Below are 13,603 nucleotides of genomic sequence, written 5' to 3' on the forward strand. Positions count from 1 at the left end.
CATGCAATGGTCGGTTATAACGTCTAGGAATGAAGAGTCACTCTCCTGTCGTCCGGACGCTCGTCGTTCGGTACAATTCCAGCCATTTCCCAGACAGACAGACGACCTCGTGTGCTCCGGCTGTCCACAGACGTGGATTAAGGTTTGGTAAGTGTTTGGGGGGGGGGGGGGGGGTGGAGGTTCCGAAGGCCCGCCGGACGCCGTTCAGAAGCTCGGTTGAGAGCCGCGGCTGCAGAGGAGCTCCGAGCCGGAGGGGAAATCTCTCTCTCTCTCTCTCTCCAGTGTTTAGATCACGTTATCGAAAAGGTGCATGGACTGCATGATGTTCTCATCCTGGACCGAGAAGCAGAGCGTCACACTACCAAGTGGCGTGGAGAGGAAACACGGCCAGGTTTACTGGGGGGTAATTTAAAAAAAAAACAATATACCTTTTGACACGTCTCCAGGAACTCCTCCATGGTCACCACGCCGTCATTGTTCTTGTCCATTTTCTGCAGATAAGCAACAAATCAGCTCGGGTGTTTCCAAAAAGGTCAAAGGCGAAGAAAACTTTAGGTGGTTTAAGTCTTTAGGTGCGTTTGATTTCGTTTCTCTACGAACACGAGGCCCGACAGCAGCTGAACGCCTCCATCCGGTTTCCTCTACAAGCAAACTGGAGAGCCTCTGAATAAAAAGTGTCACTGGACAGATTTTCACCAGGACTGAACATTCGCCACGCTGATTTAAGTGGAAATTGGAAAGGCTTTGCAGGATCGAGTGTCAGTTGTGTTTGTTTGTTTGTTTGTTTGTTAAAGGTTGGGAGTTTCTGAAAGCTTTTAATTAGAAAGCTCAATATATTAAAACTAAATGGGAAAACGAGCTTTAAGAACATATTAGATATAAATATTGATCCTAATGTGTCTGAGACACCAGAACACCAACGCAAATTCTCCTCCAACAATCTGGTTCGCTTTATTATTACATCAAAAATGTACAAAAAGAAAAAGCAATTAAACGAGAAGCCTACGACCTGTGTCTCCCTGAAGCGTTTACAAAATAAACAAGCATATCTTACTTTTGCTCTGTTTACACACCAGTCGTTTTCCTGAGGACTCTTATCTCGTGGCTAAAAATGACTTTGAAAAAAGGTAAAAGAACTCAAATGGAAGAAAACTAATGGCTGAAACAACAAGAAACTGGAACAAAAGCAAAAACAACATAAAAACCTTGAAGGAGATTTGAATTTAGAACAAAAAAGGCTTGGAAATGTGAGAAAAAACCTGCAATGCTGCTTCAAGGTGAGCTGAAAAATGTTAAAAATTTTATTTTATTTGGATTGATTTGATTTTACTCTATTGTTTGTATACGGTATGTTTGTTTTGTTTTTTTTACTCTTTTAATTCCTTTTTTTCTCATTTTACTGTCTGACTTCACTGGAGAGCACTTTGGTCACCTTGGGTGACGTCTATTTAAGGCTCGTTTAACATGAATATATTCCCCAACTGCCTTTAGTCCTTTGGTTCCTATATGAACATGTATCCCCCGCCGTGGCTGATAGGCCCCGAAGGGGGATCTTGAAACAGTCTCCGTACGTCCGTACGTACATCCGTTCGAACGTTTCTACCTATATCTCAGCAACCCCTGGGCCCAAAGTGACCAAACTTCACATGTGGATACATCTCAGAGGGGGAAGGGATACTATGGTGACCTTGACCTAATTTGCATATTAAGTAGGTCACAGGGTCACGAAGTGCTTAAAAACACATTTTGGGCTGTGGAGGCCTAGGTTTTTGAGCTAGGGCTCTGAAATTTTATACACACATGATACACACTCCAGGGATAACCTCCAGTACACCAAGTGACCTGACCTTGACCTTGAAGATTGGTAGGGTCTGAAGTTTGCTCGTCATGGTTGCACAATACATGTATTTTCATATAAACATTTCTCCTCATTTCTCAGCAGTTCCTGGGCCCACAGTCACCAAACTTCACACATGGACACTCCACCTGGGGAGAAGGGGCACCATGGTGACCATGACCTAATTTGCATATCAGGTCACAGGGTCACTAAGTGCATAAAAAACACCTTTTGGGCTCTGGAGACGTATTTTGACATAGCTTATGAAGAAGACCTTTCAGATTCTACATAATTATCTACTAGGACCCATGGAACACCCTCTAGTGTACCAAGTGTGCTGCCTTAGAGCTGGCTTTGTGAGAAAATATAAAGCCCTCCGGCGGGGGATTAGCCCAGCAACGGCCTTCTTGTAAATATTTTAGTGGGGGGAAAAAATCTAAAGCTTCAACCCAATTTAAAATCAGCATAAATAGTTGCTGTTGACCTAAAGATTTACTCCACCGGGACTTTTTGATGCACCAAAAGAAGGAAGATGAACACAATATTAACTCTATATTAAATACTCTATTTTCCATAAAAAGTGTCTTTAAGCGTCAGTTTCACCTGGAAGAAGCTGTCGACGTGCTCCTGGGGGGCGTTGTCCTTCATGCTGGGGCAGGTGTACTTCCCCATCATGTCGTAGATGGCGTTCATTATGTCCGTCATCTCCTGCAGACGACCAGAGGATAAAGGAGTGAGGAACCCCCCCCCCTGAGCTGCAGCCGCCCACCTTCACAGCAGGGGGGCCCCGCGAGGCGTTCAGGTACCTCTCTGGTGATGCAGCCGTCCTTGTTCAGGTCGTAGAGATTGAAGGCCCAGTTGAGTTTGTCGGCGATGGAGCCTCTCAGGATGATGGACAGGTTGATGACGAAGTCCTGCGGCGCGGGAGGGAAGAGGGGTGACGAAGAGGAGTGACGAAGAGGGGTGACGAAGAGGAGTGACGAAGAGGCAGAGGGCGACACTCACCTCGAAGCTGACCGATCCGTTACTGTGGATGTCAAACGTGTCAAAGAGGAAGTGTGCGTACATGCTGGAGTCTGCAAAGAGACGGGCCAACTCAACCACTGCACCGGTTGCCATAGCGACAGTGATTGGACAACACGTTGTGAAGATGTTCGAAGCAGCAAAACATTTCACTTAAGTAAGCGATCATAAGTTACTTTAAATACTTGAGTTCAATCCGTCGTTGATGCATCTCTTCATTCACGTGTACGTCTGGATGTACATTCATTCATTCATCCATTCATCCACCAATACACTCATCCATTTTCTCTTCTTCCCATCATTCCACGGCACTATGTGGGATTAAGAGACGCTTTAATGGAAGGATGTAAAACTGTGGGCCACAATAATCTATAAATAACTCCAACTCTGTATCTCTGTCCTGGTGCAATAAAGTATTAATACATCATATTCAATGAACACGTGACAAACCTCAAACTTGAATTTAAAAAACCAACAAAAAAACCTGTAATTTGAACAATATTCTGCCTCAGTTCATCGTGTGATTTTACAACGTACACGTCACAGTGGATTTTTGTTATTTACGTCTTCAAAGGCAGAAAACATTTGGCTGCAACTCAATAATATAGTCGACGACTTCATATAATGATCAATGAGTTTTTGTTTTTGTTTTGCCATGTGCTGTTATATTTGACACAACATTGACATTTGAAATGCCAGTATTTGTAATAACTGCCTTTGTAAAAACTCAATAAACAAACAAATAACTTGTCAAATTCTTTAAATGATCTTAAATGTCAAAATTTTTCCAAAATCTTTGTGTTAATCCTGATCATCTGACCTGCTTTACCACATAATCCAGACTAAAGTGCGCCTCTGGTGGTCAACTAAGTACACTGCAGTCAATGTTATTATTTCTCAGACGTCATTTGTAATTTTGCAGGCCGCTTCTGGTTGGAGACCGTATGTTTGTTAACAAATCTAACAAGCAAAACAATTCACTATTAATAGTTTGTATGAGGAAGTCATGAACAATAAACAAGTTTGTAGTAAATAAAAAATAGCTTGTTTTTGCAGATGTTTCATAAGATTGTTGGTCTCACCTCCCTGAGGGAAGAACTGGGAGTAGATACTTTTGAACGTCTCCTCGTTCACCACACCGCTCGGACATTCCTGCACATTTTCAGAGGAACGTCAGCAAGGATCCAGAAGCAAGGCTTCGTGACATGAACGTGATGTGTTTGGAGGGGGGGGGGGGTCAGGGTCTGGGTCTGGGTCAGGGGTCAGGGGTCAGAGTCAGAGTCAGAGTCAGGGCTAGGGGTCAGAGTCAGGGTCAGGGTTAGGGGTCAGAGTCAGGGTCAGGGTTAGGGGCCAGAGTCAGAGTCAGGGTCAGGGGTCAGAGTCAGAGTCAGGGTCAGAGCCAGGGTCAGAGTCAGAGTCAGAGTCAGGGGTCAGAGTTAGGGTCAGGGATCAGGGTTAGGGGCCAGAGTCAGAGTCAGGGTCAGGGGTCAGAGTCAGAGTCAGAGCCAGGGTCAGAGTTAGGGTCAGGGGTCAGGGTCAGGGTCAGGGATCAGAGTCTGAGTCTGAGTCAGGGTAAGGGTCAGGGTCAGAGTCAAGGGTCAGAGTCAGAGTCAGAGTCAGGGGTCAGAGTCAGAGTCAGAGTCAGGGGTCAGGGTCAGGGTCAGGGTCAGAGTCAGAGTCAGGGGTCAGAGTCAGGGTCAGGGTCAGGGAGGGGGTGAATCAGCGACTGACGTTTTTGAACCCCCGGTACAGGACTTGCAGCTCCTTCTTGCTGAAGTTGGTTTGCTGCACCAGCCGGTCCAGCCCCTCCGGCCTGTAGCGCACCGCCGACGGATCGCCGTCATCCGTGACGCTTCCTGCACGGGGGGAGAGGACGCAAAGTTTAAAAAGTCCACGAGACTCCAAGCTTTTTAATTCCCCCGATCGGCGAATGAGCTTTAAAAGGAACTTGCGTTGGTTGAGGGAGGAGCTGGAGCTGGAGCGGTAGCAGGGCAGCAGCTTGAGGAACCGCTGCTTGATGGTCTTTTTGTTGGGCCTGGATGGAGGATTACCTGGAGCACAGGTCAGAGGTCAGGCGGCACGTGAGCGCCGGCGGGAAAGAACAGGAAGTCGCGGCGCAACCTGCATGCTATGTTGCTGTTTCGCATCTCTGCACTCACGGCAAACCAACACTGTTTCTGAAGCCTATTTTCATCCTCAAAACCTCTTTTTCCCCACAAAGATAATGTCCGTTTGTCACCTGTCAGGAGGTGAAACACTTACAGAAGCTTGTTCAGTTGTGCAATCCCAGTTTGCACCAGCAGATGTCGTATTGAGTCACATGAAGAAGCAGCGGGAGGAAAAGTTAACTAAGTTAAAATGTAAAAATTAACTAAGATGAAGTGACTCAACACTGTACAAAGCTCCTTTAACCCTTACAAGACTGATGTTAAAACCAAATTAAGGATTAAAGTCCCTATTTGATAGTTAAAACACTTCAATTCAGTCGAGTTACTCAGAAAATGTTTCATTATGTACTGGCAACATGATGACAAATAAACTGATTATGAAACATTTTCACAGAAAAGCAATAAAATGCTTTGAATTGAAATATGACAGTCAAAGTAAAGATCATAGACGTGAATCTTCCAGACAAGAAAATATAATCAACAAACGTGAAGTTCATCATTTCTTTTAACATTTTCGTGCATCTTAGTTGTTTTACACACACACACACACACACACACACACACACACACACACACACACACACACACACACACACACACACACACGCACACACACACACACACACAGAAGAGAATGGGAGAAAGTATTAATGGTTATACGCCTCCACCAGAGGGCAGTGTTGAGTTACATTTAGATGACATGACTTGTGAAAAGGTTACCAGTTTCCGTTCATAAAATAAATGAAATAAATGTCATTTTTAGGTCAGAGTCAAGATGGTAAAATTCCACATTTTTTTCTAATAATATTAAACAAATGATTAAAAAAAATTAGCCTGGCCTTGATATGAATTTTGTCGATACAAACAGAAACAGGAAGTCTGGACATTCAATCAGGGCTGATTGTAACTTGATTACATATAAGATTTCAGTGTGGATCATTCTTATCATCAGAGTCTTTATATATGTGAAAAAACCACAATGTAAGAAGCAAAAAGTATTAATATTTAAGTTGAATACAGACAGCTAAAGAAAAAAAAATCTCATTATTACAGCAGCCTCCTCTGTTCTTTGTTATATTTGACTGAAGAGTTTTGAAAAACCTTAAAAATGTCTCATGGGTAATAAAGAAATGTGAGCAGGGTAAAATACTGTTGAGCAAATAAAGACATAACAGTTGCTGTCTACACAAACGGCTAATCTTTTTTTGTTTGTTTTTTGACACCCTGACGTGTTTTGGCTGGAAGTTATGCAGAATAATGAATGAATTACAGTGGAACACGCTGCTGCAGCAGCTGCAGCACTACAGGCTCGCACACAAACTCGCGTCGCAATAAATAGAACATTTTGAGTGCAAATTCAGCCACAATAAACAAGCGTAAATTATTCACGTCACTGGTTCTGCTGGATTAAACGGGTTATTACTCAGCCTGTCACCTCTGTGTTGTGTTTTATATTCAACATACCGCCAGCTTTCATACCCTCCCTTTATTTATCGTCGCCCGGGTGATTATCAGTATTACTGCTCCCAAGGTTGTATTTACTTTTGGTGATATGCCTGTGATCACCAGTGACGGTGTATACTCAGGAAATGTCAATCCAATCGACCGACTGCAGCAGCTGTGGAAAAGCAAACAAGAGGAAAACGCTGGCGTCCGAAGAAGAGAAACGACCAAAACCAGAGGAGGTTCCTTGATGACGGCGGATCTCGGCTCAACAACTCCAACAACCTTCACTTAAGTTTATATTCTCTCACTTTCAGCGTCTTCCCATAAATCAGTGGTTCACAAACCATGTGGTAAAAAAAACAACAAAATAAAACCAATATTATTTATAAAAACATTGAATTCTTATTCCTGAGGCCTGAAGTTAAAGTTTATTTATTTTTAAATTTCTGAGCTGTTTGGCTTTTAAAAGTTATTTTTTGCAAAGACAAGCCTTTCTGAGAACATATCTCATGTTGAAACTGCTAAAAGTGGAAGTGATGGTGAACTTTTAAAAGCTAAACTACTTGTTGTATGTCCCCGTTTCTTAAACTTCATTTGATTTATTTTGAAATTTGCTTTGGTTTTTGCATAAAAAAGATATCAGACGTTCTATGACTAATATTTAGAACCACAAGTTTTATATTATTTTAAGCTGTTTTTAGCAGCAGAGTTTGGGCTATTTTACTTTCTTTTTCTTTTTCCTCTACTGGTTCAAATTGTTTCAGGAATTTTATTTCTATGATTCATTTCAACAGGTTTTTTTTTTTTCTTTTTAGCATCTTTAGCCATTTTGAGCCGTTTTATTAGTTTTGACTGTTCTATTTCTGGTTTTCTTTTTCATTATTATTCAATTCAATTTTATTTATATAGCACTAAATACAACACAGTCATTTCAAGGAACGTTTACAGAGAAAAAAAAACAAATAATTGCACACGAGCGAGCCGAGGAGACGGTGGAAAGAAGAAAAAAAATCAGTTTTAACAGGAAGAAACCTGCAGAATCGAACTCAGACTTAGTGCAACGTGCAATAAGTGACATGCTGATCTTCATGTGTGTGCATCTTACACTCATAGAGCATCTTTTAGCCGGCGTCGTCATGGCAACAAGCCTCTGTGCTCGCAATCATCCCTCAGATCTGATCTGATCAAAGACCTCGGTTTATTGTCATTGATGAATAATTCTGATTAGTGATGAAACTTCTTGTTAATACAGTTGATTATTTTATTGCACTTTGAATTTTGTGACATAATCACGACTGTTGTCATTACCTGGGATCAGCTGCTATTATATTAACTGCAAACGCCTCGGTGGGTTTGTTATGTTAAAACAACTGATAAGTAAGATCTGAGGATCTAAAGGTCGGGAGTAGAATGACCTTAGAAAAAGTACAAGTTACACAAAAAGACCTCAAATTAAAGTTTTCAATCAAAGTCCATCAGTATTTTGTCCCTTTCTTTAATCACAGTCTGGAGATGAGTGAAGTTACGGTTCAATCACACGCTCACATTGACACCTTAAAGGGCAAATCACAGCCTCACATGAACACGGAGAACATGCAAACTCCGACCATCAAGCCCAAGATTGTAAAGCAACATTTTTCTCCCAATAAAGAGACGTTAACTGGAGAAAAGTCACGACTTGGCAGTTTCAGCTCAGGGATATTAGAGGTTATGAAACTGGACAGCGAGAAGTTACCCGATACTGTTAGTTCATGACAGAGTTCATGGAAACTGAATACTTTCATGATGGATTTGTGTTTTATCTCCAGTCTTCACGAGGCCAGGGAGTCGGTTGGTCAAGCTCCCGTGGAAATCTGAGGCTATGACCTCCGGTTTCCTCAGACAAGGTCAAGGAAACGTGCGTCGCACACATACACCGGTGGAGTGTAATGTATGGAGAGCCACGCCAACAACAAACCCGGATTCCGGGCATCTGGAGAATTAAAGAGCAGGAAATGCTCAGATTGAAAAAGAACTTTCCAACAGGTCGTTCAGGAGCACCTGCTCACTGTTTGGTTAACCTGCTGGGGGGGGGGGGGCAATGGCTGTTGTTCCAGCAGCCAATAGATGGATGAATAAATAAATAAATAAATAAATAAAGCATCATCCCTCCGCTTACAAAGCAGGAATCCAGAACCTGCAAAGATATTCCACACGTAAATGTTATTTTTAAACACGTTGGTTTGGTTATTTTTAAAGCGAGGGACTATTTCTGGCGGGGGAGATTGTGACAGGGGCTGACAGACCAGCAGGGACCCGGCTCTTTGATCTCTTGGAGGATTTGATTCAAGAGGGAAAATAAAAGGCTTTAAAAGTGTGACAAAGAGAAGAGGCGCCTCTGATCTCCACGGGCTTTAAACACTGACAGGTCCAGGAGGGTCCAGCTTCTCCAACAGTTTTCCTATTTTGCCAGCTTCATTCTGGCTTGTGGTGACAGCAGAGCAAACAGCAGAATAAAAAGACTTTGTCAGCCTCATTAGCCTGAGAAATGTTTGATTAAATGAGGATTTGCACCGCTGACCAAACACACGGAATGAAATGAGTCACGCCACCTCTGTTGTCTTGAAATAAAACCCGTGGTCAGATTTCTGTGCAGACGAGAGAATGACAGGAATTAAAGCAGCAATTCTTTCAACTTCGACACATCTAATCAATCTATAAATAGCAAAACGTGTTATAGTTTAACCCTTTATAGGATACTAAGAGAGATCGTTTTAGCTCCAGTGGTTCCTTGTGTGCATCTTTTTAACTTTTAGACTTGCTTATAGATGAGGAAATCTGTCAGAGGGATACAGAACGGGTTATTAAATGGAACTGCAGCAGACAGGTGCGCTCACTTATTACGTAACAACATTTATTTTATAATTTGAGAACCATACAAAACCGATTTTAATGTAAAACACAACTACTGGACAATGTGTTTAATTTACTCACGCCTGTTAGTTAATTTGTAAGAACTGTGGACGCAACTAAAATATATGTATATACATATATCATTTCCAACCAAATCTGAAGCTTCAATCTGGTGTTTAATCTCCCGGTTTAAGACGAGCTGTCAGGCGGATAATGTCCAGTTAAGCTCAGTGCAAAGACTCCATTCAGACCGTGGTGCGGCAACGTTTCCACTTTACTGATCGATTACTACTCATGGATGACGGGATCAACCAGACACAACTTCATGCGATGCAGGATTACCGCGGATCTGAGCGCCAAACCGCAGAAAACCAACCGGGACTCATAAATAAACGAGAGGAAAACCAACCTGTGAGCGGGTCGTACGACCTGTCCAGCTCTCTGGAGTCCGACAAACTCTGATCCTGACTCCTGGACTTCATCTTCTGACCCCCCCGCCCGGCCCCGCCCCCCTCCCTCACTTTTTTCTCTCAAGCCGCAGGTTTCGTGCGTAAAGGCGCAGCGCGCGGCTCATCCACGACCCGTGCGCATGGATTCCTCTCACTTTGCAGGACGAGGGGAGGCCGAGACACAAATCTGTGCGTAAAGCCCGCGTGCGTAAAGCTCTCCAAACTGAGCCTCCACCCTCTCCAACACTGAAGTCTCTCCACCTTCAAGCCAGCAGAGCGCAAACGTCCACGGTTTGCACAGGTGGGACTGAGAAGAGGGCTGAAGGCTCTGCGCTCCTCCCTCCCGGGGAGGAACTGACGAACAGGACGAGAACAAGACCCACGACTCGAACGCGTGTAGAAGTAAAGTTCTTATTGTGATCGTGGAGATGGAATTCTGCCTGAGCCACTTGGAAAAGGAGCCATCCTCCCCTCTCTTCTGGATGACAGTGGTTTGTCCCGTTACATAGTTGGAATAACGTGTTTGTGGATCTGTGGAAGTCTATTATTGATTTAAATTTGATTTTAGGTTGGGGTTTTTTAAGGGTTTTTTTTTTTTCCCCCATTCACTTTAAAACGCAATTCCAAAGATACCGTTAAAGATATCAAACATAAGGCCTGGCAGCTGAAAGTGGACCACAAGAGGCTCCAATCGGGCCAAAGCATGGTAAATAGACGTTGCTGTCAGGGAGTTTGTAAAAATAAAAATGCATAATACAACAACGATAGAAGATTTCTGGACATTTTATTGCATTTTGCATGAGAAGGTGTCATTCCAATTTGTTTTATGTTGAGGTTTTAGTCATTTTCAGTCATAATTGTTTAGTTTTGTGGAATTTTTGACATTTCTATCACGTGAACTCTGCAACACAAGAACAAGAAAAAAAAACTTAGTTGATATGTATAGGTTATTATGACTCTATCTTACTGGTCCGGCCCACTCGAGATGGAAATTGACCGAATGTGGAGCCTGAACTAAAATGTGTTCGACTCTCTTGATCTATTTATCCAGTTCAGGCTGACTGGAGTCGATCGCCAACGAACAGAACACAAACTTGTACTCATGACTGTGTTTAATTTCACTTCAAATTCATGTTTTTAGGGAAAACGGCTTCTATAACAACGTAGAGGTGGACCCACCTTCAAAGAATCGGTCTCAAAAACACGACGTTCAGCTTCTGCCGCTCCAGCTTCCTAAAAATTTTCAGCTTGTGTGTGCAGGTCTGGACTGGGAGACTCGCAGTGAGGAGCCACAAACCATCACAGCTCAGGTCTGCTGATCCACGACTGGCTGATGGACGGCGTCTCCTCGGCTCGGGGACTGGAGCTGCTCTGGTGGGAAGAAGTAATACCTGTGGATCAATAGGCTGTCAGCCCCGCCGGCCTTCAGCTGCTTGAGTTAACGCACCACTCCGTCATATTTCAGAAGACGAAGGCACCGGGGTGTTGATTAGAGAGGGGGGGGGGGGTCATTTGAATAATAGATCCATAAATACGAGCCATAAGCCAGAAGGAGCTGGAGGCGGAGCCGCAACTGCTTTATGGGATAAACTTCAAGATCTCATCAGCTTTTGTTTCCCATCATACACTTTTCATTTAAAAACACACTGATATTTATGTGGGATCATTTAAGACGCCCTTGAGAGGCTCCCACTATCCCATATAAATATCAGTATATATATATATATATATATATATGTATATGTGTGTGTGTGTGTGTGTGTGTGTGTGTGTATGTGTGTATGTGTGTGTGCCATCTATTAATTTTGTTCATTGATTTGAAATGTTTAACTCATTAAAAATTGTTTACGTAATTAACACCATTTTGTTTACTTCCGGTTTGTTTTTTTTCTCTCCATCCGCGGTTTAAACTAGAATGCCTGTTTACATCGCGTATTACGGTAAAGCTGTCGGCCGACATTTTCTGTGCAATTTTTGCTGGGTCAATGTGTGTAGCATTTTCTCACGATTACACGTTATATACATATATAAATAAAAGTGTATTTCAGAAGCAGAGCCCTAATTTCCCAGCAGACCTTTGTGATGGTATCAGTAAGGTTTTGACAGCACATTGGAAATGGTTTAAGTTGAGTTAAGGTGTACGAGGGTGCAGTCCAGATGGGTCCTCAGTCCATCAAACACTCGGAGACAAACAGCAACACACACACGTTTGTGGCCTGTTGAAACTTGAGTGAGCAGAAAAACCTACGTGGACAAACTCGACACAGAATCGCTTCAATGGGACACAAACCGTGGAAATTCTCACTTTGAGGACAGATTACTGGTGGTTTTTTTAATATTATTGATCCAAACATTTGAATGTTTTCCAAAAGTAAAATTGACTTTTGTTTGACTGTTGGTCGTCAAACAAAACAATGAGAGGCAGCTTGTGTCCTTAATTACACTGGAGCACACTGTGTAATGTTTGTAATATCTGAAGTGATGATCAACAGAAAAGAGCATTTTCCCATAAAGTCACATTTACAACCTGAACAGAAAATCAACCTCAAGTTACTGAATGTTGCTCAAGAACACAAACATGCCGCAAGGTTCTTTATAGGATTAATAATCCCACTGAAACGGATTGACTTTGCTCTTTAAATATACTGAGTGCGTATGTTCTCAATGATTTGCATACAAAACCAACGACAAACAAAAATATTGAGCCCTTGAATATAAATTTTCTCTTCGTCTTCATCTCTCCTCTGCAATTTTGTTCTTCCAAAGGAAAAATAAAGCTTGTTGGTGATAAACGGTGACGCTTCTTTACAGACACGAGGACGAGTGAGGGATTATCGTTTCCCCCTTTTTTCGCTGAAATATCTATGAGCTGCCGGCAGAAGGAACAGGATGAAGGGAAACTCCAGTCAGAGGAGGACAGAAGAACAAGATAGCAGGGCGTCTGGAAACTCAAAACGCAAATCTGTGTGACTCACAGAGGAAGCACGGCGGAGAGATAATATATATATTATATATTCACGTCGCGGGATGTTAAATCTCATCGTATCGACGGCGTTTCTCTCCCACAAGGGGCTCAAGGAGAAGTTTAGTACCTCTGGAGGCCGGAAACCACAACCGACACATTGCCAATAATGAGCCCTGAGGGACGCCTCAAGTTTCTCTCACACACACACACGAGAGCAGACGGTGTTACATAAATAATAATTCTTCTCTTAAAAGTGTGTGTGTGTGTGTGTGTGTGTGTGTGTGGGGTGGGGGGGGTGGGGGGAGACAATCTCCCCTCAAATAAATACTTGATGAGAAGGCTGATATGCTTAAATGAAACATTATAAATACAGAGCAGCATTAATGAGTCATCACAGTAAAACACACACACACACACACACACACACACACACACACACACACACACACACACACACACACACACACACACACACACACACACACACACACACACACACTACAATATGGATTCAGATTTAATAACATTTTGGAAAGAAAATAATCTCAAAAATCTGTGAAACGCGATTGTTGACAAGACGATTCACCTCTTGGTAAAAAGCAAAGCTCGACGCTTGGATCCACTAGAGGCTCGTCAGTGTGGTTTCCTGTCTGTGAGACAGACAGACAACCACAGACGTGGACAGGTGGACATGTGGACAGGTGGACAGGTGGACAGGCGGACATGTGGACAGGTGGAGGCACAAGATTGTGGGAATTCACCCATGGAGTGATGTGCAGCGACAAAACGTCAGGCTGGTGGAAATGTTGCATGAAAGGCCAAA

The 13,603-nt window shown here is 42.9% G+C and overlaps 1 protein-coding gene across 1 annotated transcript; it reads right to left on the minus strand.

Moving 5' to 3' along the window:
• Positions 1–285: 285 nt before the first annotated feature.
• On the minus strand, positions 286–9,848 carry LOC308145014 (A-type potassium channel modulatory protein KCNIP2-like; the record flags this gene model as incomplete). The annotated part of the gene is made up of 9 exons (XM_080516335.1): positions 286–333; positions 429–491; positions 2,441–2,545; positions 2,644–2,751; positions 2,843–2,913; positions 3,943–4,012; positions 4,592–4,716; positions 4,813–4,911; positions 9,776–9,848. 9 exons carry the CDS (start codon positions 9,846–9,848, stop codon positions 286–288), a joined length of 762 nt encoding a protein of 253 aa, XP_080372461.1.
• Positions 9,849–13,603: the final 3,755 nt, after the last annotated feature.

Source organism: Blennius ocellaris (genome assembly GCF_963422515.1).
Source record: "Blennius ocellaris genome assembly, chromosome: 3".
Lineage (NCBI taxonomy): Eukaryota > Metazoa > Chordata > Actinopteri > Blenniiformes > Blenniidae > Blennius > Blennius ocellaris.